General features: G+C 41.3%; 2 protein-coding genes across 3 annotated transcripts in view; one reads left to right on the top strand and one right to left on the bottom strand.

The window, feature by feature from the left end:
• The window catches only part of KIZ (kizuna centrosomal protein), a 101,337-nt gene extending 82,061 nt beyond the window's left edge, over positions 1–19,276 (top strand). For both annotated transcript variants that reach the window (XM_084887012.1, XM_084887011.1), the window contains 4 exons: positions 3,216–3,317; positions 6,432–6,528; positions 17,182–17,225; positions 19,135–19,276. In XM_084887012.1, coding sequence (XP_084743138.1) covers positions 3,216–3,317; positions 6,432–6,528; positions 17,182–17,225; positions 19,135–19,238 — 347 coding nt within the window. In that variant the 3' untranslated portion in view covers positions 19,239–19,276. The remainder of the gene's footprint in view (positions 1–3,215; positions 3,318–6,431; positions 6,529–17,181; positions 17,226–19,134) is intronic.
• The window catches only part of LOC311624161 (general transcription factor II-I repeat domain-containing protein 2A-like), a 324,681-nt gene that overhangs the window by 31,163 nt on the left and 269,335 nt on the right, over positions 1–24,183 (bottom strand). The window lies entirely within an intron of this gene.

The raw sequence follows: 24,183 nt of genomic DNA, 5'->3' as shown, positions 1-24,183 counted from the left end.
TATACATAAAAAGTAACAGCAGTTGGAAATTCAGTGGACAGAAAATATTTTTTTAATTTTAATTTTTAAAATTCTTCATACTTCATATAGGAATGGCAATTATCCTTCCTTATTCAGAGATGCCCAGTTTTTTGTCAGTCCAAGGTCGTTTTTGCTAGCTGTAGTGATGGTATTGTTTGCATCTCCCTTTGTTATTCCTTTTCCAGACCTAACACTTCTTTCTTCGTTTCTGCAAAAGCCCAGGACAAATTCTCTGCCTGAGAGACACCCCATAGAGGCTGGTGAACCACATGTTTATCTGGCTCTTATAATAGGCTGTTAAAAGCACTTGTTCATCAGATATTTTCTTTTTCTTTTTATTTGTAGATTTAGAAGTATTTTAGCAGGTGTACATTTGCATATAAAAGAGAATAAAAAATAAGAAGTTGAGGCTTTTTCTTTCTCCTTTTCTCATCATCATCTCTCCCCTACCTCCCATTATTTAGTGTGTTTCACTTTGTTTCTCTAGCTGTTTCCATTCTCTAGACACAAAATGCATATTATAAAAAAAAAACAAAAAAAAAACACACCAATCTCAGAGACCCATCACCACTTTGTAGGAAGATCGCTGATTGGATTCTGCTAGCTTATATAAGGAAGTAGGAAAACATTTTTATCTAATTGTGTTATCAGTCTAGAATTAATGGCAAGGATAGAGTTTAGTCCCCTGGACCCTTGCTTTATTTTTTTGTTTTAAATGACAATCTTTTTTTACTTTTTAAACTAAATCTTGACACAGATTGGAATATGTAAGAGTTGCTTGACCTAGAGATCCAGAACCAAAAGCTAGAGCATGCAAGCATGCTTGTTTCCGTGTGGACCTGAACATTCTAATTGAAAATAACTGTATTCTGCCTGTTTGCTCTCTGTATATGCGTCTGTCTTCGTTTTGCTTGGTAATTCAGTTTGTTCATTAAATTCCACATATGAGTGAAATTATTTGATCCTGGTCTTTCTCTTACTGGCTTATTTCACTTAGCAGGCAGACAGCTCTAGTGAAGAGGGGATAATGGGGGGAGTGGAGGGACTGAGCAAAAAAGAAGAAAAGAGAGAGAAAACTCATGGACATGGACAACAGTGCGGTGATGGGGGTGGGTGGAAGTGGAAGAGGGCATAGAGGGGATAAATGGTGATTGGAAAAAATAAAATAAAATAAAAAGAGAGAAAAAGAAAGAACTATATTCGTTAGAAATAATTGTTTCATATAATAATTTTCACTAAATAGTTTGCTGAGAGTTTGACATTACTAATAAGAGGAAGTGGAAATTTCCCTGGAGTTCTAAAGAGCCACCCAATCCTCAAATTTACAGACTTAGAGTTTACTCGCCTGTTGAGAAGATTAAAGTATTTCCCCTTAGAATTATGCACATCTTGTCCTTACCTTGTTTATAGCAGGCTAACTGGAACCTCTAGATTTGTTACTTTTGCCCCCTTGTTGGTTCATTAATTCACTTAATAACTATGAATTTGAAAGGCAGCATAGTGCAGCTTTTCAACACTTGATTCTTCACTATCAAAAGCCTGAGCTCGAGTTGCCAAAAACCTTAAGAGCCTAGATTTGCCTTTTTGCTTTATGAAGTTGGCCTCCTAGCCAAGTCTTCTAGAATATTCCTGGAAGATGTCTGAATTGTTTGAGCCCCCCTAGCAAAAAAAAAAAAAAGTATACACTTGTTTCCAAAGAATCTGAAATCTGGTGCATTTGATTCAGACAGCTACTTAGAACTCTCTAAGTAAATGCTGCAGCCTCCCTTGATAAAATGTTCTGGATCTCTCAACTCTTTCAATGGAGTGAGTTTTTTTTAACATCTTGCTTGGCTGAAGTTTTTCACAGGGTTTTCTTGTAGCCCAATAAAAATTGCTCACCACCAACGTTGCAAGTACATTGTGTTTGGCCTATGCAGCTTTTATTTTTTTCATTTACAAAGGCAGAAATCTGAGGAGACCAGGCCCACTTTCCCTCCGGGCAGCAATTGGCTGCAGTCAGAGAACAGCTCTCCGCAGTGGACGGGGCACGTGCCCTCCCGCTGCTCTCACGTGACGGGAGTCACTTTTTATGTGTGGTTCCCACTTGGCCCCCCAAAGCGTCTGCATTTAGAATCCTGCCCTGTCCAGTCTGTTTGTAATATCTGTGTTCCCATCTTCCCTTGTGCCTACACAGGATGCTGTTTTGTTATTTCTGTGCTAAAACTAATTCTCCATGTTTCATTCCATCCAGATGTCCTTGAGACTTACAGTGGGTGCCAGTAGAAGCCTGACAGGACTAAGGGTGTCGTGGGGATCCGAGCCAGGTCTGGGCTGCTGCTGACCCGCTTGGCACACCTCGCTTTGCTCTCTGTGCATGCCCTTTCTGTCCCCACAACGTTGGTTAGATTTTTCTCAGCTCTGGTCTCTGAGCTAGCTCATCCTGCTACTACTATTCTTCCAGAGGCTCCTGCCATTCACCCAGGCTATAACCCCGCACTCAAATATGAGAACCTGAGAGGCAGAGCAGGGCGTGCTCCGAAGTAGCTGGAGGATGGATCAAGGAATCAGTGCTGTTTCTTCTGGTTCATTCCTGTAGTGGCTTCTGCAAGGCCTGGAGTGGAGAGAAACCATTTGCCATGAGTTGACCCACTCAGAATAATGACTAGCGTTTGGCCATCTCAGATAAATTCACACAACTTGTCTTTGAGTCTTGAAAACTGAGTTCAACTGAATTAGTTTTTGTTGGTTTTCAGAGTACCTAAAAGAGGCAGTACAAAAACAATGTTCATGCATTTAAAAAGCATTAATAAGGTGATTTATTTTTTGTTGTTATCAAATTACATAAGTACCTTATATGTTCTGGCTATTAACCCCTTATCAAATATATTATTTCAATTATTTTCTCCCATTGCATAGCTTGCCTTTTCCCTCTGTTGATTGTTTCCTTCGACATGCAAAATTTTTAAGTTTGATGTAGTTCTGTTAGTCGGTTTTTATTTTGTTGACTGTGCTTTGGGTCATCCAAGAAATTGACAAATCCACTGTCCTGAAGCTTTTATCCTATGTTTTCTTCTAAGAATTTAATAGTTTTAGGTCTTGCAATTAGGTCTTTAATCATTTTTGAGTTGAGTTTTCTGTATGATATAAGGTAAGGATCCATCTCTCCTTTGCATGTAAATATCCATTCTCTGTGCCTTTTTTATCATCTGTAGAAACGAAAGTCTACCAGTGGCTGAAGCAGTCTGCCCTTCGGGATAATGCAGATCAAACTGAGGACAGAGCCCAAAAGGACGCTTCTGCCTCACAGCTTCCAGGTGAGCAAGGGCGGATCCAGCACTTGAAATCAGTGTCTAGGATAGCACAGGGTGGTGGCCAGTGCTGGGTTCAGGGAAGAGTGGTCATTCTTTGAAGGTTTCTGGAATTTGCTTTGTAACAAACTGTCACTGTCAGAAGGAGCCAGTACTTTTCCAGTCATTAATGAACACGAGTTTGGAAAAGTCTTTCCTCCTGGATACATTCTGGCCCCTCACGGTGATGGCGCTTACAGACCCTTGGATTCTGCCTGCATGCACATGATAGCAACTTGTCACTAAGAATCACAGGAGATACATCCAATTCCTTTTCTTCCCACATCTTCCCATTTCTTTTTTCTTTTTTTTAAAATATATTTTATTAATTTTTTACAGAGAGGAAGGGAGAGAGATAGAGAGCTAGAAACGTCGATGAGAGAGAAACATCGACCAGCTGCCTCTTGCACACCCTCTACCGGGGATGTGCCTGCAACCAAGGTACATGCCCCTGACCGGAATCGAACCCGAGACCTTTCAGTCCGCAGACCGACGCTCTACCACTGAGCCAAACCGGTTTCGGCCATCTTCCCATTTCTTAATCATCAATGAGAGCATCATCCTAGGCTACCCAAAATTTTGAGGTATTTGCGGGTTCTTTAGATAAAAAGACTAAATTCCAGTAAAAACTAGTTTTAAGCTTAAATGTAATTTTGACAATCTGGGATGTTTGTTTTAAGTGTAATTTTATCTGTTTTCTAATATTTTATTGTATTCTTATAATTTTCAGTGGCGTTTATTTTATTACACCTTTTTTTTAGTATAAGACAGCTCAGTTCCCTCTATGAAAATAAATGGATTAATAATGAAGTACACTTTAATGTTACTTTTACATAAGACACCATACCATTAGTTTTATCTATCAGAATGAAAAATGATTTTTTTAACCATTTTATTGATTTCAGAGAGGAAGGGAGAAGGAGAGAGAGATAGAAACATCAATAATGAGGAAGAATCATTGATGGGCTGCCTCCTGCACACCCCCCTACTGGGATTGGGCCCACAACCCAGATATGTGCCCTTGACCGGAATTGAATCCAGGACCCTTTGGGTCCACCGACCGATGCTCTAAACCAAACTAGCAACGGCAAAAAATGACTTCTTAATATCACATAATTCCCTGTCCATATTCAGATTTTCCAACTGTCTCAGAGATGTGTTCACCAGACACACTTTTTTTGAGAGACATACTTAATGGTACATAAGACTTGTCTTTGAAGAGCTATTTCCTAGTTAACTATGTTAGAATCGGTAGCTATAAAATTTATTTTGGTTGTTTTGAGGATTCAGTGAGCCACTGTAGCTTAAATACCCAGCACAGTGCCTGTTGGAGAAAAGCACAGGAGGGCTGGTGTGGTGGTGGTGGTGGTGGTGGCGGTGGCGATTTGAACTCCGTGAACATGAGACATTGTAGTTTGTTGAGATAAAACAGGGCCTCTACCCACAATAGAGGCCTTCATGACTTTGGAGAGATAGAGCACTTGTGAGCCCTTAAATGTTTGCTTTTCATCTCCTTCTTCACATTTGAGTCACAGACTTAGAACCCAGGGGAACTTATCCAACCCCCTCATTTTACAAGCGAGGCCCAAAAAAGTAACATCTCTTTCTGAGCATTATAGCAGGTTAGCAGACATACATAGGTGACTCCTCAGATTTGTTGTTGGTAAGTATACTTGGGATAGTTAATTGGACAGATTCAAAGGATGAGTAAATATGGTATAAGTTGTAATCTGTTGGATGTGTATCAAAATTATAGTATTATTAATGTATCAATATTAATAATTAAACATTTTGTTAATTCATTCATAAGTGAAGTGATACTATATGGGTTTTGTAGTCAAGTATCCCTAGATTCACTTTTCTGACTCCACACTTAAAATTACACTCTGTGCCTTGCAACATCCTAAATTGTCATCGTTGTGACCTTCAAAGTGCTTTTAGTAGTGTTGGCAGTCATTGCAGTTAAATACCGCCTCTGGGATTTCCTTTGCATTTGGTCATGCATTACTTTCTCCTTCTCATCCTCACTCTGACCCTGGGGGCTTCTCTGAGCTCCAAAAAGAAGCAGGAAGAAGGCTCGGAGGGCAGAGGGAAGTGGAAGCCAGGTGCCCGTGTTAAACCTCACAGCACGGTTCCAGGTGGCGGTGGAGATGTGCACTCTGAACTCAGGAGCCACCCCCACGTCTAGCCATGGAAGAAGCAGTGCGTGCTTTAATTACTTTCTACACCAGATGTCTTCGTTGTTTGTCTCTGGGCCTGTCTCTAAAGAAAGCCCTTAAACCTGGTGCCTTTGTTTTCCTATCTGAAGTGACCAGGTCCTGTTAAGCACCTGCAGACCTGCGCAGGCTGCTCATAGTCATATCATCAAGAGAATCCCTCTGCTGCGGGGTTCTGTGCAGGCAAGCAGATTACAGGGCAGAAAGTCATCCAGTGCCTTTTGCTGAGATGCCCTCGCACCCTCTATCTGTGATCTTGGGCACCTGCCAGTTAAGGATCAGACTTGTAACAAACACATCCACGGCTGCTGACTCCCAGGAGGCACAGGACAGGAACTACCCCGCATATTGGGGGTAGCATGAAGAGTGGCCTTGATGGATTTCAGTGGAGATTCAGCCTCCTCTGCAAGATGGAAAAATAGAGGATTGGGCAGAGGCTCTTTAAAAGGTGGGTGGTGTGGGCACCTGTTCCCAGAGTGTCAGTTACTTCTGAGACCTGGTTCCTTGCACCCATTAAGTTGGTGCCTGTGTGTTATAACACTGTGAATTATCCAGAGCTATCTCATGCCATAGTGGGGACCCATGTGCTTACCCGTGCATCTTGATAATTTAAAATGGTGTTTTTTGAATGATATTATTGTTCACTTTTTGTGGCTTCTTTGTATCACTGGAAAAAAAAACATTTCTTTTCAGTGTTCTGCCAACATGTTATTTCTTGCCCCATAAGCCCCCTTGCTTTCTGTGGCTTGGACAGCATCTTCCTCTGCTGATATTTACCCAAGATACCGTGAGGCCCCTTCTTTCCTCGTTGTGTCTGTTGCTGTCTGGAGGCTAATGCTCCCCCTCCTGTCTGTGCTTGTCACAGGTTTGAACATTGGCAGTGGTGCATTGAAGACAACGCCAACTAAGAAAATCACATCGGAAGCTAGTTTTTCATCCAGCGAAAGAAGTCCTTTGTCAAGGTAAAGTCATGAAAGCCTTTCTGAATGGTGGCCACAAGATGAGAAATGTCACTCACTACGCAGTGAATCAAACTTCAGCTACGTGTTATTTTGCTGTGTGACTTGATGGAAGGTTCTGCTTCTGGTGTTTATCTAAAATAACAGTTGAAACTTCAGTCTACCTTTGAAAATATTTGCACCAGAGCCAAGTATTGTTTTGCAGCTGTTGTTTCCGTGGTTTAAGACTCAATTGACACCTCAGTGAACCACAAATTAGCGTCTACAGCTGCTCGCAGTAGGGCTGCTTAGAGACCACACAATGGAAAGGGGCAGAGAAAACATGGGGCCTTAAAGGAAATAAAGTGGCCTGTTTCTTCTTTCTGAGACAGCTGATGCATATACAGCATTGCTGGCTATTTGTTTTTGTACTCCTCTTTTGTACTGAGTATTTGGGCTACATTATACTTTCCTTTTCTGTCTTTTCTTGCTTCTTTTCCATAAAGAACAAAATTTATTTATTCCCCTTTTTTTCACGGTAGCACTTGTAAGTTTTTCAAGCCATGCTAAGTGAGTTGTGTGCTGGATTTGTCATCAACATAAAATGCTAATCGTGCAGTGGCATGAGTCAATTAGCAAGAATTTATAGATGGGGATGGAAGCAAGCGTCTGATGAAGTACCTTCCTTTTTGCTTTGGGATGAATATCATTTAGAAGTTACTACCAGTTCCCTTTTGTAGCAACATTTCTCATTTTAAAAATCCTTTGGGTGATTCCATTACATTTGAATTAACTGCTTAGCCCAAATTTTAAAACAGGAACTTCACATTTCTTGTATTCCATAAGAGAAAGTGATTTGATCCAGAAATAATAGTGTTTTTAAAATGAAAAAATCTATTTTCATTTATATTTTGAAAAACATTACAATATTTTTAGGACCCGGAATATATTTTTAAAAGACTGATATTTTGAAATTGAATTCTGCTTTTAGAAACCTGATAAGTTTAATTGTAGGGATTACTCATTTAGTTATCAAAAATTATTATCTTTAACACCTGGATTTTCATCCATGTTTTTGAAGGAAGTCTGAGGTGAATTATGGGTCGGGAAGTGTATTAAAGCATTATATTTTTATGATTAGACTATCAATTGAAGTTTTAGGTCTTCTAAAAGGGATTTTAAAAGACAAATTCTACCGGTAGTTTTTAGCACTTAATGTTACAATTTGTCATAATAATATAAGCATTTAGTTTTTAAAGATGATTAGAAATGTTTGTTTTTATTATATTTGGGAGGCATTAAAAACCTTCTTAAACTTCTCTTTATATGTATTCTTCAGGCAATTTTTAAATACATTCAGAAAGCAGTTGGATTCTGAAGAACATTTTCTCAGCCTGATTATTCCATGTCTTACTCCCATACTTCATTCTAGAAAGCAGTCTTTTTTCCTTTTCAGTTTGAGTCAGGGGCCTTTTGTTATTACTGTTTTTTCTGCATGAAATTAATTTCCTAAATAAATTACAAGTAATCACATCACCCCCTTTAAGAAAAAAAAAAAACAAAAAAACATTCTGCACGGAAGCCTTGGTTCTAATGCTGTGAGGCAGCGGTCTGGGCGCCAAGCAGCGGGTTTGGATGCTTCTGGTTTTGTTCTCGTGCTGGGTTAGTTGTTGTTAATACGCCACCCTGGGCTTTGGAGAGCTCTGATTTTGCTGTTTGTGCCTGAATTCACTGAAATTTCTTAGAGGCTTACATTTAAAGATCCCACTTACTACAGTCACTCCTCGTGCTTTATTGCTTTTACAAGTGGTCTCGAAACCAGTACTTGAGAATAAACATAACAGTGCAGTGCTGCTGTAGCACTTTTAAAAATTCTTCTTTGCTCTATTTTGTCAGTGAGCTGATGAGCAACCTCAAAAAAAAAAAAAAAAAAAAAAGACCTCGCTGGACCTAAAAAAATAAATAAATAAATAAATAAATGGCTTCCTCTGATGTCCTAGAGACAATAATTATGATGTGCTAGTTAAGCCCAAACTACAGCTGAGGGATTTTACTTTAAAGCAGTGGCTTGGGCGCAAAAATACATTTATAGCTCTTTGTCTGCACCTCATTATGTGTGGGCCTGATTCATTAAGTAATTGGTTTGCAGTTGTTTACATGAGTATTAAGGCCTTCTTTTCAGCCGCCTTTGAGAGATACATTGTGCAAATGTTGCCTGCGATGAATGCAGAATGAGGGCCAGAGGGTCCGTCCTATTGGCTAAACAGTGCACTCTGTTGAAAAGCCAGAGAAAGGGATTGGGTGCTGCTTTGCATAGCAATGGCTTTCTTAATAAGCGTTACAGATTAATACACACAAGCTATAAAAGATGCAAAGAGATACTCTTAGCACATTTACACATGCTCATTTCATTGTGATGGTGGTGGGGTCCGGGTGCTTTCATATTCCATTTTTCAGAACAGCGGCTTCAGTGCATGAGCCGTAATAGAATCCGATGTTTATTGTATTATAAATCACAGGCAAGCAGGCAGATCGGCAACAGTTTATTATTAAAGATTCTTTCAGTGTAAATCTTTTTCTGCTATTGTATTTGCCTTGGCAAAATCATTTTGTGGTTGAGTGGGGATGAAAGGCATAATGTACGAAGGAGTGAGTCCTAATAGGAAACTGTTCTCCGAGTAAAGACCACTTGTTCCCTTTTGTTCAGGGGTGCATGCCAGAGCTTCCTCTCCTCTGCAAACATTGTCTTGCTTTACCTTCCCCAGGAAGCCGATTTCTCTCTCCCAGATCCATTTATTCAGTGGAGAGTATATTTTAACAGCCTGTCCTGTAACTTCAGTTTACTGGTTGGATCGAGATAACATTTTACCAAAAGAAAAGGACATGTGCTTACAACTTAATTGCTGGGGGGAAAGGTAGCAGAGGTCACCCAACCATCGCAGGCACCCTGGCGCAGCCTCCTTGGGTGGCATTCTGTACCAACCCTGCAGCCACGGGAGTGGCCAGGGGAGGGCGCCAGGCTGCAGCTGATGCTCTGGGGACTGTGGTATCTCTCTTCTTGCCTGGTCACTGTGCCATTTCCTCCTGGGGCGATAAGAAGATCACAAAAAATAAAAATGAATTTTTCCTGGATATGCTTTAGGTTCTCATATAAAAGCACCCATCTGCATCTCTGGTTTAGCAAATCTGCATTCTCCTTAAATTCTACTGAATTCGCAGCTTCCTAAATAAATCCACATGCTTTTCATCATAAACTAGGACGCTTCTCTTTTTCTACACAGAGCACAAAAGAACAATGGCTTGATTAGCTGAATGGAAGGAGTTAGTTAACAAGTTGACCCCAGGCAGCTAAAAAGCGGTGTCTGCTGCCGGGCTCCTGGTTAACCATCAGGGGGCGCTCAGACTTTGTTGAATTAGACTGTCTCAGCCTTTGGTCTGCCTCTGAAACTTAAAATTCGTATTTATAGATTTGCTGGCATACTCATTGGGATTTTTTTTTCCTGGATTTTTTTTTCCCCCTTCTGATTTTCAGAATCAATCTCTAGATTCCGTAACTAAAAAAATATCCTCAGGTGAGGATTCAAAAAAAGAACAGAAATCCAGAGATGCTGGATTTGTTGACCAGAGGGTGGCAATGCATAGGGAAAGAGTGAGAGTTTGGGAAAGTAATAGGAAGTAACTTGGCAGGGCCTAGGCAGGGATGGGGAACTTTTTTGCTGACAAGGGCCATTTGGATATTTACATAATTCATGGGCCATATAAAATTATCAACCTAAAAATGAGCCTACTACATTTGGTTGAACATTTAATTAACTCACCCCTCATGCCTTGGCAGGACCAGACAAATGATTTCATGGGTTTTATATGGCCCATGGGCTGGGTGTTGCCCACCCCAGCGAGGGGGTGATTGACTGTGAGAGAGCAGAGGAGTGGAGAGGGACTTGGGAGGGACTAGAGGGTTAGGATTCCATTGGCTGAGACAGGAGGAGGAGCCTGGTTTGGTGGGGAGGGAACTATGCTAGGAGGATTGTGAGTTTAATCAATGGATGGGTGTGTTCACCCTGGAGCTCTTTGGAGTCAGCCAAATAGAGCTAGCAAGTGAGTCTTGGGATGTTCCTGGAGCTCAGACAAGTGTAGCAGTATATGGAGTCCTGGCCTGTGCCCGCCTGCCTCTGTGCCCTTGCTCATGTTAAGGGATTCTGGCTGCCACATCCCACGGCATTCGCTCCTCAGTCCCAGCCTGTCCAAAAGTCTTCTTACTTCCTCAAGGATCCTGCAGCCACCTCATCACCCTCCCTGTGGTTTTTATTGGCCACAGATAATAAATTAGCCTCTCTTTGCACCCTACCACTGTTTTTATAATCCACCTCTCTTCTCCAGCACCTAGCCCACTGTCCTCATGCAATGGGATGTGGGTAAACATTGGACACACCACAGTTGCGTTTAACATGTGCATGTGTGTGGGATTTTTTAGTGTTCCCTTGTTGGTGCCCACCCCATTGACAGTCTCCATGATTGTCAATTAGCACGGGCCTCTTTCAGATGGTCATGGGGCCATCCTCTCTTCATGGAGGAAAGGCCACAAGCCACTAGTTGGTTATAGCTAATAAACAGGCACCAAGTTTAAAAGGAAAATTGAGCCCTGGCCGGTTTGGTTCAGTGGATAGAACATAAGCCTGCAGACTGAAGGGTCCCAGGTTCCATCCCACTCAAAGGCACATGCCTAAGTTGCAGGCTTGGATCCCCTTGGGGAGGGGGCGTGCAGAAGAAAGCTGATCAGTGATTCTTTCTCATAATTGGTGTTTCTCTCCCTCCTTTTCCCTTCCTCACTGAAATCAATAAAAAGAAAATTTTTTAAGGAGCATTGATATAAACTGTGTCTAGAAGATGATATCTTCATGGAACTTGTTTTGCTGAAGAAATAAAAATGTAAATTGTGACAACTATGGCAAAAGGCAGATTTTTAAGCCATGGGTTAACCAGATTTGACCCAATGGGAAGGAGAAGATAAGTTCCAGGGTTTCCTGCATCAAAAGGACCAGATTCCTGGCTGGGAGAAGTGAGGGTACATGTTGGGATCTGTGTCTTTTCTTAGCAGTATTCCAATCTAAAAGGATGGAATCTGTTTTAGTGAAATAGTTTGTAAATCTAAATGCAAGTGAGTACTTTGGCAAAAACACAAGAATATAAGTCAAAATGGCAAGCAATACACAGTTTCTTGTTTAATATCCTTTGACCAGTCAGTATTTTAAAAGAGAAAACAGGCTCAAAATGGTGTCACTTGTGATAAATCCCATGACACCAAAGCTAGACTAAATACCTGATGTAATTATAGTTTCAACCATCTAAAGCAGTGTTTTTCAACCTTTTTTGGGCAAAGGCACACTTGTTTCATGAAAAAAATCACGAGGCACACCACCATTAGAAAATGTTAAAAAATTTAACTCTGTGCCTATATTGACTATATATAAAGTAATTCTCTTGAATAGGAATCAAATAAACACAAAGAAAGTATTTTATAATTACTTTATTATGAAATATTAAGTAAACAAAATAGTGAAAAATTATAAAATTCTTGTCTTGTCTGCACCTACGGCACACCAGGCAACATCTCGCGGCACACTAGTGTGCCGCGGAACAGCGGTTGAAAAACGCTGATCTAAAGGAATGTAATATTAATCAGTCAGTCTGGAATTTTCTCATTAATATCAATGAGATAATCTGTCCCAAAGGAAACTGAGGCAATCTTCCCTATAATACCCCCATCTTCCCCCAAGAGGAAGTAACATTGCCTGAAACAATCCTTCCCTTTCTTTTGCCAGTAATTTTCTTGTCCCACCCAGTTTCTATTTATAAAAGCCTTCCACATTGCATAGCTTCTTGGGGCTCCTTTCTGATTGCCAGATGGGTTGCTGCCCAATTCATGGCTTGTTCAATAAATCCAATTAGATCTTCAAATTTACTTGGTAAAACTTTTGTTCTTTAATATATGAACCTTAAAGTATTTATTTTGTTTTTTTTAATCATTTTTTTCATTTTTCAATTAAGAGTTGGCATACAATATTATGTTAGTTTTTCAGATGTACACCCCAATCATTTGGTGATTAGACATTTTATAACTTACTAAGTGATCATCCTGATAAATCTTATACCCATCAGAGACCATATATAGTTATTAGAATATTGACTATATTGCCTCTGCTGTATTTTACATCCCCATGACTATTCTGTAACAACCAATTTGTACTTCTTAATTCCTCCAACTTTTTCACTCATCCCCCAGTCCGCCTCCCATATGCAACTGTTAAAATGTTCTCTGTATTGCACCATCCAGTGTGGCCCAATAATAGAGCATCAGGCTGCACACTGAAGGGTCGCAGGTTCATTCCAGGCCCTGGTCAGACCTCATACCAAAGACAACCAATCAATATGTCTTTCTCACCGCTCTCTCTCTCTCTCTCCCTCCCTCCCTCCCTCTCTCCTCTTTTCTCCCTCCCTCTCTCCTCTTCTCTCCTTCCCTCCCTCCCTCTCTCCTCTTCTCTCCCCTCCCTCCCTCCTTCCTTCTTTTTCCTTCTCCCTCTCCCTCTCTCTTCATCTTTCCCTTCCACTCTTTCTAAAATAAACAGAAAAATGTTCTCTGTATCGATGAGTCTATTTATGTCTGCTTGCTTGTTTATTTTTGTTTTTCAGATTTAATTGTTGATAATATGCATTTATTGCCACTTTATTATTCATATTTTTATCTTTTTCTTAAAGAAGATCCTTTGGCCGAAACCGGTTTGGCTCAGTTGTAGAGCGTCAGTCTGCGGACTGAAAGGTCCCAGGTTCGATTCCGGTCAAGGGCATGTATCTGAGTTGCGGGCACATCCCCAGTAGGGGGTGTGCAAGAGGCAGCTGGTTGATGTTTCTCTCTCATCGATGTTTCTATCTCTCTCTATATCTCTCCCTTCCTTTCTGTAAAAAATCAATAAAATATATTTTTAAAAAAAGGGGGGGGGGATCCTTTGACATTTCATGGCTTACTGGTTTGATGGTGATAAACTCCATTTAGTTTTTTGTCTGGAAAGCTCTTTATATGTCCTTCAATCCTAAATGATAGCTTATCTGAGTAGAGTAATCTTGGTTGTAGATCCTTGCTTTTCATCACCATGAATATTTCTTGCCGCTCCCTACTTTTCTGGTAAGTTTCTGTTGAGAAATCAGCTGGATGTCTTATGGGAGCTCTCTTTAAGGTAACTAACTGCTTTTCTCTTGCTACTTTTAAGATTCTCTTTGTCTTTAGCCTTTGGCATTTTAATTATGATGTGTCTTGGTATGAGACTCTTTGGGCTTATCTTATTGGGGACTCTTCTGTGCTTTCTGGACTTGTATGTCTATTTATTTCAAAAGGTTTGTGATGTTTTCCATCATTTTTTTTTTGCATAGATTTTTAATTTCTTGCATTCTCTCTTCTCCTTCTAGCACCCCATAATGCAAATGTTGGTATGCCTAAAGGTTTCCCAAAAGCTCCTTACACTATCTTCATATGTTTTCATTCTTTTTTCTTTTTGCTGTTCAGATGTTTTATGCTTCCCTGTATCCTAAATTGCTGATTTGATTTTCAGCTTCATCTAATCTACTGTTAATTTCCTATAAATTATTCATTTTAATTAGTGTATCCTTCATTTATGACTGATTATTTTTTATATTTTTATGTCCTTTTTCATGCTGTTGAAGTTCTCACTAAGTACCTTGAGCATCCTTCTAACCTTTATTTTGAACTCTGTATGTGGTAGTTTGCTTGCTTTCATTTCATTAAGTTCTTTTTTAAAAATATTTTTATTTATTTCAGAGAGTAAGGAAGAGGGAGAGAGAGATAGAAACATCATTGTGATGAGAGAGAATTATTGATCAGCTGCCTTCTGCATGCCCCCTACTGAGGATCGATCCCACAACTTGGGTATGTGCCCTTGACCTGAGACTCTCCAGTCCACTGAGCCAAACCGGTCAGGGCTCATTTAGCTCTTTTACTGAAGAATCTTTTCTGTTCTTTCATTTAAGACCTGTTTTGTTGGTATGTTTGTTTGTTTGTGTGTTTTTTTAATCTCCACATTTTGTCTACTTCCCTGTGTTTGGATATATGTATTAGATAAAGCTACGATGTCTCCCAGATTTGGTAGAATGGCCTTGAGTAGTAAATATCTTATAGGGCCAAGTGGCACTGCCTCCCCAATTGGGCACTCCAGGTGTACTCCTGTGTGGGCTGTGTGCACTGTCCTATTGTTGTTGAGCCTTAATTGTTGTTGGTGTCACTAAAAAGAATTGACCACAGGCCAATCGGCTGTAAGAACTGAGAACCAGCTGCAACTACAGCAGAGGAGTTGCTGTGCCGGAGGCGACCCTACACAGCAGGACTTGCTTCAGTGGGGCTATGTTGTTCACCGAGTCCACCCCTTGGAGTGTGTTGCTTGTGGAGGTGTTAGGGCTGTTATCCAGCATGGTCTGAAGCTGTCCTCCAGGTACACTGGCTTTGGGACCTCCCAGGCGTTGAAAGGTCAGCCACCACTTGTACCCTGCCTCAGACTACAGGGCACAAGGTACCAAAAGACCTACATATGGCTGCTGCTTGAGTTGGGCTTAGAGTTGCCTTGGAGAGGCCAAGCTGCAAACCAAGGCTAACTGCCACTTAGTGTTCGGTCTGGGGCCACTTAGCAAGAGATATGGGGTATTCAGAGGCCAAATGTTGCTTATTTGAGATATTATTTGAAAGTCCAAAGCATGAGGCAAGAGAGGCCATTTGTGTGGAAAAGCTATTGGAAATGGCTTGGGAGAGCCAGCAAGTTGGTGGAGTGGATCTCAGGGAATCTCCAAAATGGGCTAACACTGTGAGCCAAGATGATGGAGACTCAGATGTTGTGCCCATCTGCCAGCTCTGTGGGGGGTTGGAGGTGGGGAGCTTAGAAAAGGAACAATGGCCTCTCTCAACACTTCCGGCAGAAAGCTGCCTTCCAGCTCTCAGCTTGATACCAGACAATTCAAAGCCTCAGAAAGAGTGAGTCTGAGTAAGTCCACGCAGGGGCCCTTTAAGAGGAACTGCTTTGGACTCCAGCAGCCTCTGTCTCCCTCAGACGCACTTCCCATTGAAAAACCAATTACAGCTGGATGTAATGGGGACTTCTTTTCCTGGCTCTGGTACCCTGGGCTGGGAAGCCTGGTGTAGGGTTGGAACTCCTAGTGCCTCACGGGAGACTTCCACAGCTGAAATATCTCTCCTGATTTTAAACCACCATACATGGGAGTGGGGCCAGCCTGTTCCATGTTTCTGCCCCTCCTATCTATCTCAATGTGGCTGCTTCTTTAAATCTCTAGTTGAGGACTTCCATTCAGCTATATTTAGGTCAGTGGTTGGGAAACTCATTAGTCAGCAGAGCCAAATATCAATAGTACAACGATTGAAATTTCTTTTGAGAGCCAAATTTTTTTAACTTTAACTTCTTCTAGTGCCACTTCTTCAAAAATAGACTCGCCCAGGCCATGGTATTTTGTGGACGAGCCACACTTAAGGGGCCAAAGAGCCGCATGTGACTCACGAGCCACAGTTTGCCGACCACAGTTTTAGGTGGTTCTCAATTATGGTTGTTCTGTAGTTTAGCCCTTTGCACTCCGAACCATTCTGGACATTGGCTACCAGCTACTCAACGCTACTTTGCGGCGGAAATGTGCGTTGAAATAACTCAATTTCCCGTAATCACTAATAAACTGCAATGTCCCCTGAGAGGGGACATCCGAGTGATATGCTAGAATTCTGATGTCCCCTGAGAGGGGACAGTGGAGTGCAAAACGTTAGTTGTAATTTTGATGTGGTTGTGGGGCTGAACATTAGAGAATTTAAGTATAATTTTAAAATTGAATTATGCTCCCATAGGGGACTTTTAAATTCATTAAAACCGCAAAACTTCTTGAAAAGGAGCACTGATGTGGGCATCATATCCCATAGAGCCAGTTTCTTGTTTGAACGACTCTAGCAAACAAGCTGCTAGATATTAGATGCATTAGACACTTGCATTTTTATGCACGTGATACACAAAGACTTAAACATGGATTTCTAGGATACTTGTATTTTTTTTCTGCCACATGTTAACATGTTTAACTAAGGAAAGTGAGAGTTTATTTTTAACTCCTTTGTTAAAACGTTAAGTATTGGCTTGATGAAGATAAGTATTTTAACTTCCTCATCAACTTCTTGTATCCTAACATCTTGAACTCCCTACTTCAGGTATTTCTCTTTTCATTTGCCTACAAGTGCTAACGCTTTACACATTAGTTTTTTCCAGAGACTGTTGAGGGGAAATCGGTCCTCTGTCTCACTGCCTTGCATTCATTCTCCAGAAACAGCACAGTGTGCAGTGCCCCATGGCACATGGGGGCCGTGCGGAGTTTGACTCCATCTGCTGCAGAGCCAACACTCAGGGGCCGCAGCGATGCTGTTGTAATAGGGACCCTCCCACCAAAGCATCAGCAATCATCTCTGGCCACCACAGGCCTGACATTTTCTTTTTGCTTTTAAAAGTTGGGCAGTAAATGTAAATTTTCTGGCCTTTCAGTGAATATTGTGCTTCTTCCCTAAGATGCTTTTTGCAAAAATATGAGAGTGATTATTTTTTTCTTTAGAACTCAGGTTATTTCTTTATTTTACAGCCATGAAAATAAAAAGAAACTAACTACCAACTTAAAGTCTAAAGGTAAGATATATAACTGGAGATCAGATTGCCATTTTCTGTTCTGACCAAAAGGACTGTTTGTGGCACGTATTTGTTTTCGGGTGTAAGGCCTATGAAGCACACCTGTGATCACAAGGACAGCCCTTGCAAGTCTCCCTGTGGTGATATTGTCTCTATGGGGATTGGAGGGCTTCAGTGACAGGCTGTGACCTGAGAACACATGGGTGCCATAGGTCAGAAGCATAGCATCTTAATTTGCAAGTATGAATATGCAGGGAGTCCTGACCTGCGCATATAATTGATTACCAGCACTGGTATATTCTACCTGTGAAATGTTTTTTGCCTCTGTCCCCATCCTCATTGCCAATGCCCTACAAGTACCCACTTCTCAGGTCATGAAGGGCTCTTGCAGGAGACTCAAACTGGTTTTTTAACATCCTGCCTCTTCTCAACTCCTGACTGTCCTACACCTGCCCACCAGCATCTACAACCTCATTTAACCTTCTTACCTTCCTGATTAAGAATTGCCAATGCCTTCTCACCATCTACAGGATAACGTCTATACTTTCTCCCTTTTTGGTCTGTTCCCAGCCTTGCTCAGCTCTTCCAAGAGTCTTATCCTCTTTAAGTCTAATCACAGCCTTATGCTGTGTGCCTTTGCTCATGCTACTCCTTCTCTGTCATGTTCCTTTTCCTTTTCCTCAGCCTACCAAGCTCCTGTTCAACCTTTAACACCCTTCTTACAAGGAAAATCTAACATTCCTTTCACACAGCATTCTGGGGTATTCCCTGTTGAGCTTGGTCTCTATCTATTCCTGTCTCCTTAAACCTATTTCTAGTGGGTTGTAATTGAGAACATGGATTTGACTCAGACGACCTAGGTGGGACTCCTGGCTTGACCACCCACTGGTGATGATTTGGCCAGTTACTTAACCTCTTGCAACCTCAATTTGATCAGTAAAACAAAGATATTAATGCTTACCTTACCAAGTTGGTAGAAGGATTAACTGGAGTCATACATAAGAAGGCATCACAGAGCTGACAGGTGATGCCATGTAGATATTGGTAGTTACGGAGACTGTCAGTATAGCAATTTGCTATACTGACACCACATCCTGTCTGATCACTGTGGGGCTCACCTCAACAGTTCACTGGCATGCCCTTGGCCTTCTGCATCAGGCAGCTGCGTATCTCCACCTGAGGGCTTTATCTGACCACAGGAGTAGATAAAGCTCCTTTCTCACAGGGCAGCCCAAAGTGCCAGGGAGTTGATGCCCTGGTTGAGAACAATCCTCACACAGTGAGACAGAGGAGTTGGTGGATAAATTGTCTCACTTCTTTATTCTTCTTTGGTGCAATTTGAGGAGAGTTCTGAAGTCTCTCAGAGGGTCCCTTGAAGGACCACCACCACCAGCCTTTCTCATTAACAGCCCCTGTGGCTTTCTCTCTTCCTTGTGTCACTCTCCCAGTTCTAACCACCATCATTCTCAAGATTACCTCCAAAATAAACCATGACCAGTGTAAACCACATCTTCCCTCTCCTCTCTGCTCTTGTGAAGAACAGAGGGAGATCAAGGTGAAGAAGCAGCTCAGTGAGATGGTATCAGACCAAATAAAACATCCAATTAATCCTGCTTCTGTGTTAATCCTGTTTTTAAATCTCAATCCTACAGTAAAGAGTTGGACACAACAGAAGGGAAAAGAAAGTATTCTGTAAAGTGTTTTTCCATAACAATACATAGAACACACTGTAAAATATGCAAATTTGTGCAGTATAGATATGCATTCCAGGTATATCTGGTCAGGTACATCACATGGTGTCCCTAGTAGGCCTTTTGCAAACCAGTGCTCCAATTAACCATTCCAGCTAATTAAACAGGAATAATCAAGGTACCAAGATGTTAAATAGTTGTCTTCTTTTCTCTTCCAGCCTTCTGGGGTGAGTCTGATGACACTAACTCAGAAATTGAAGCTGCTTTACGTCCTAGAGACCATAGCACATCCACGGATGATTTTGGTGATTTTTACGACTAATAAACTGTAACTGTTCTTGAAATAAAGTATTTAAACAAATTGAAACCCTGTCTTCATATGTGATTTCCAAAACAAATGAGTCCTTTTAAGTTTTCTAATTGTTTAATATGAAAACTTGGAACCACATTGCTATTCCCTGTCTCACACTGTATACAAAAATTAACTCCAAATGGACCAAGGACCTAAATGTAAGGAGTATAAAACTCTTAGGAGAAAGCATAGATGTAAATCTTTGTGACCTTACTTTAGATAGTGGTTTCTTAGATATGACACTAAAAGCAATAACAATAGAGAAAACTAGGTAAATTGGACTTTACCAAAATTAAAACTTTTTTTACTACAAAGGACACCACCAAGAAAGCAAAAAGACATTTGGAGGCAGTATGGTGAAGTGGAAGGGAACTATCAAGCAATTCATTTAGGATCAGCTCAAGATGTCAGTGGAGTAGGTGGATCTTGCTTGCAACTCCTCCCAGAACCAAACTGGAAATTAACTTATTTAATTGGCCCATATTTTCCTTTATATATGTGTACAACACTGGGGTGATTTTTTTAAAATTTTAAAAATTATAAAAAGTGCACATAAAATTTACCATCTTAGCCATTTTTAACTGTACTGTTCAGTGGCATTAAGTACATTCACACTGTTGTGTAACTATCACCATCCCCAGAATTCTTTTCTTCTTGTACAACTGAAACCCTGTACCCACTGAACAATAGCTCCCCATTCACAGCCACTCTCCAAATGCCTATCTGATTGGCAGGACCTGCCTAAATCACAATGAAGCTTCAAGGGAATCAAGAACATGTAGTTTTTAGCTTTTCAGGTTCTGATGACAATGGCTCTGTGAGCTTCTGGTAAGGCCACAGCAAGGCCTACAACGAGAGGCTAGAACTGATGTTGAGCATTGCTCTACCTTATCTATTGTAAATATCAACCAGTACTGGTCCTGGAGTGTGCTGAGGGTTATTCTAAACAGGGAAACCATATCGAGAGGTGAATTCTTGGAGTTTGCAACACCAAAGTTGACCTCACTTAACTGTCCCTGTAACTCCCAAAAGTAGCCTATGCAGGGTCTCCCATCAACAGTGGGAAAGGACATTCTCCAGACATAAACACCATCAGGGCCAATCTGAGCTGAAAACTTCACACAGATAAAAGCCATAAAGTACCCTGATTTGCTGCCACTAGGACTTGGCTATCCTTGAACTTCTCATCTCATTGAATTGCTCTTCTAACTGCACTTCCTATTTAAATGGTCAACATGCCACTGGGTCCTCCCAGACTTTCCTCGTTACCATGTGGTTTCGTACTTGCGGCATTCCGTTGTGTTACTGACTGATGAGATTGTTAAGGCCCAGTTCTCTATTTGTGACAGTTTGTGAGCTCCCTCATCCTATTCCTTAACAAAAATAAAAAATAAAAAATGAGACCAAACAACTACACATACTAACAGCTTTCATCCAATTCTCAAGCTTTCATCTATGTTCTGTATTCCTGTCACTAGCAGTTGTGACAGCAGCAGAGTGCTTTGGTGACAATCAGATTTTCATGTATCAAACTGGCAAAAATACATTAAAGAAAATGGCAATAATTCTAGGCCCAGATCCAAACAGATAAGTATTATGTTACACAAGAACTTGTCCCAAGTGAGAGAACCAGAACTCATCCAATTGAAAGACTTACTAGTATTCAGCAACCAAGATTTCAAGTCTAACTAGAAATCTCTGGCTCTTTAAGGTAGCTCCCTTAACGTTTTATACCTCCCTCCACTGATGTTTTCCATTTCCTCAGGCCAGACCAGCCATTGATACAAAAACTAATATTTGATGACAGATGGCTCTGTGGGCTTCTGGTAAGGCCATATTTCACTTTGGAATGCCAGCAACAACCGAATTCCTCTAGAGCCTTATTTATTATACTGTTATTGTGCACAAACTCATTAGATGTAAAACATCCTGCCAGTCAACTTGATCCTGCTCTTCCCCAGCTGTCACACTGGCAGTTCAAAGATGATGACAGACGATACTGATGGGCAATACAACTGCCATCTCCGCATCCCCAAATTTAATGCTGGATGCTCCTTGACCAAGAGGGTGTGCTAGAGAAAAGAGCAAGGGGGCACTTTGCAGCATCCAACTGTTTAATCACCATGGTAGTGACATTGGCCCATATGAGTCCAGAATATGGCAGTGTTACTTGAATGGGACCTGACCCTGAAGGGGTCTTCCTAGGACTGGCAGGTAGTATGTTCCTGACTTTGTGCAGGAAAGATTTCACAACACAAGTCCAGGTGATTTTTAGAGGATGCTTATTAAAGCTGGGGACAGTGAAACAAGGGAGGGCCTAGGATAGAAGAAGCAACAGGAGAGGGTCCAGGTGGGGAAATGAGACTTAGGCTGGGCTGCTTTGGCTCACTAAGAAGTCAGAGAAAGGGGGCTTTAGGGACAGCACAGCTCAGGACTCTCTACTGCTTCTGTAACTGGACAACCAAGGGGGCAGGGCTGCCTGTCATTACTTGTGTCAGTTAAGCAGAGACAGGGTTGAGTCATATATGAGCATTTATTCCAATACTGCCGGCAGCATGGGAGAGCAGCAGGTCATCCACAAAAATCTGCTCTGCCCCTCCACCATAAGCCAGCTGCTTGTATTGGGTAGAGGGACACAGCTTACATGGGAAAGTGAGAATTACAGTCATGAGAGAGTAGGCATGGTATAATGGTTACAGGTTACAGGCAATGCAGGCTGAGCAGGTGCCCCCAGAGCAGATTACAGGCAATAGGAGTTGGAGATTGCAAAGGGTGGGTGCCTCCAGGACTAGGTTGTTTCAGCCACGAGGTTGTAAATCTTTCCATAATGATAAGCAGTTCTCAGGAAAGGAGCATGGACTGCATTCCAATGTTAGCTCCCATGTCCCAGGGTATATAGCTCCCAGCCAGGTTAGAATGTGCTTTCTCCTATCAGAACAAAACAATCCTGGTTAACAGAGCATGTTTAATATTTCCTATAATTATAGTTAGTCCCCAATGTTTTATTTCTGCCCAAGTACTTTCAGCTCTGTTTCTCTGGCCGGGGTATTCCTGCTCCAGCCTTTGGCTGCTTTGTTCCTCAATCCCAGACCCACTAAGTTCAACTCTGGTTGGCAGTTTGTTTAGAGGATAAGGAAGAAGAGAGACCCCCTGGAGACCTCACCAGCCACTTGCGAGCCTAGCAATGCCCCAAGGAGAGTGTAATTAATGTCTAGTTTTATGGGGCTAGAGCCCTTGTTTCTCAGGAAACCTGAAACAGAGTCTGCCTCTATCCTCCTCTATAACTTTTTTAGTTTAACATACAAAAATGTAATACCTTATATATAGTCAAATCATTACCTTTTTAAAAAAAAAATGTCTACTCTTCTAATTCATTCTGATACTAAAACACTTTCTCTCCTTTTACCTATTGATGTGTAAAAACCCACTTCAATTCTTAATTGCTTGAAAAGATGATCTATTATTATTTCTTACAGTTCTGTGGGTTTACTCTACTTAGCTTGGTGGTTCTTGCTTGGGGTCCTGCATGTGATAACCTCAATACTGAAGTTGGAGTCACTTGTATGCTTCACTGGGCTGGATGTCTAGGGATGGCTTCTTAACTCTCCTGCCTGGCGCCCGGACTGAGAGGGCTGAAACAGGCTGGATTTATTTTATTTTTTTAAAGAAACAAAGGGTTAGCCGAGACCGGTTTGGCTCCATGGATAGAGCGTCGGCTTGGAGACTGAAGGGTCCCGGGTTCGATTCTGGTCAAGGGCATGTACCTTGGTTGCGGGCATATCCCCGGTAGGGGGTGTGCAAGAGGCAGCTGATCGATGACTCTCTCTCATCGATGTTTCTAACTCTCTATCTCTCTGCCTTCCTCTCTGTACAAAATCAATAAAAATATATTTTTTTTTAAAAAATCACTGCAGGAAATTATTGCTTAAAAAAAAAAAAGAAAGAAAAGAAACAAAGTGTTATTTATCATTCAAAAGAAACACATAAAAACTATCAGAATGCAGAATGAGTGAAAGAAAAAGGATGGGATATATATCTGGCAAGTATCAAAAGCAAGTTAGATATAAGCACAACCAATGGACACAGACAGTAGGGGGGTGAGGACATGCCCTAGGGAGTGAATTGGCTGCGGGGGGGAGGTCAGTAGGGGGAAAAGGAGATATATGTAATGCTATATGTAATACTTTAAACAACAAAAAAATAAATAAAAATAAAAAAGAAAGTATATCTACTTTATTGTTAAACAAGTTATATTTTTACAACAAAAAAAGCATTTCTCAAAATAGAGTCACTTCATCTATAATAATCTGTAATAATAAAAGCATAATATGCTAATTTGACCAGACAGCTGAACAACTTTCTGGACGTCCTTCCAGACGACGTCTGGACGAAGCCATGGTGGTGGGGCTGAGGCAGAGGTGGTTAAGGACAATCAGGCAGGTGAGTGATTAGGGGCTATGAAGCAGTCATGCAGAGTGGTTAGGAGCCATCAGGCAGGCAGGCAGGCGAGCGGTTAGGAGCCAGTGGTCCCAGATTGCAAGAGGGATGACCAACTGCTGGTTTAGGCCCAATCCCACAGGGACTTCCCCTGAGGGGTTCTGGATTGCAAGAGGGTACAGTCTGGGCTGAGGGACTTCCTCCTACCCCCCTTTTCCTCTCCTACACGGCCCCCCCCCCCCCATGAATTTCATGCACCGGGCTTCTAGTACAGATATAATATTGTAACATTTCCAAATCTGAACACCCCTAACAACATAGCCTCAAAACATATAAAGGAAAAAATATTGACAAAACTATAAAAAGAAATACAAAAATCATCCACTAGTGTGTAATTTTAGCATGCTATATTCAGTAATGAATAGATAAAACAAATTAAAAAAAATAAGGAGAGGTATAAAAGATTTGAACAGAATAC

This window comes from Pipistrellus hanaki (genome assembly GCF_964339955.1).
Source record: "Pipistrellus hanaki genome assembly, chromosome: 6".
NCBI classification, from domain to species: domain Eukaryota; kingdom Metazoa; phylum Chordata; class Mammalia; order Chiroptera; family Vespertilionidae; genus Pipistrellus; species Pipistrellus hanaki.
Note: the sequence above shows the minus strand (reverse complement) of the source record. Positions and strands in the feature narration are given on the sequence as shown.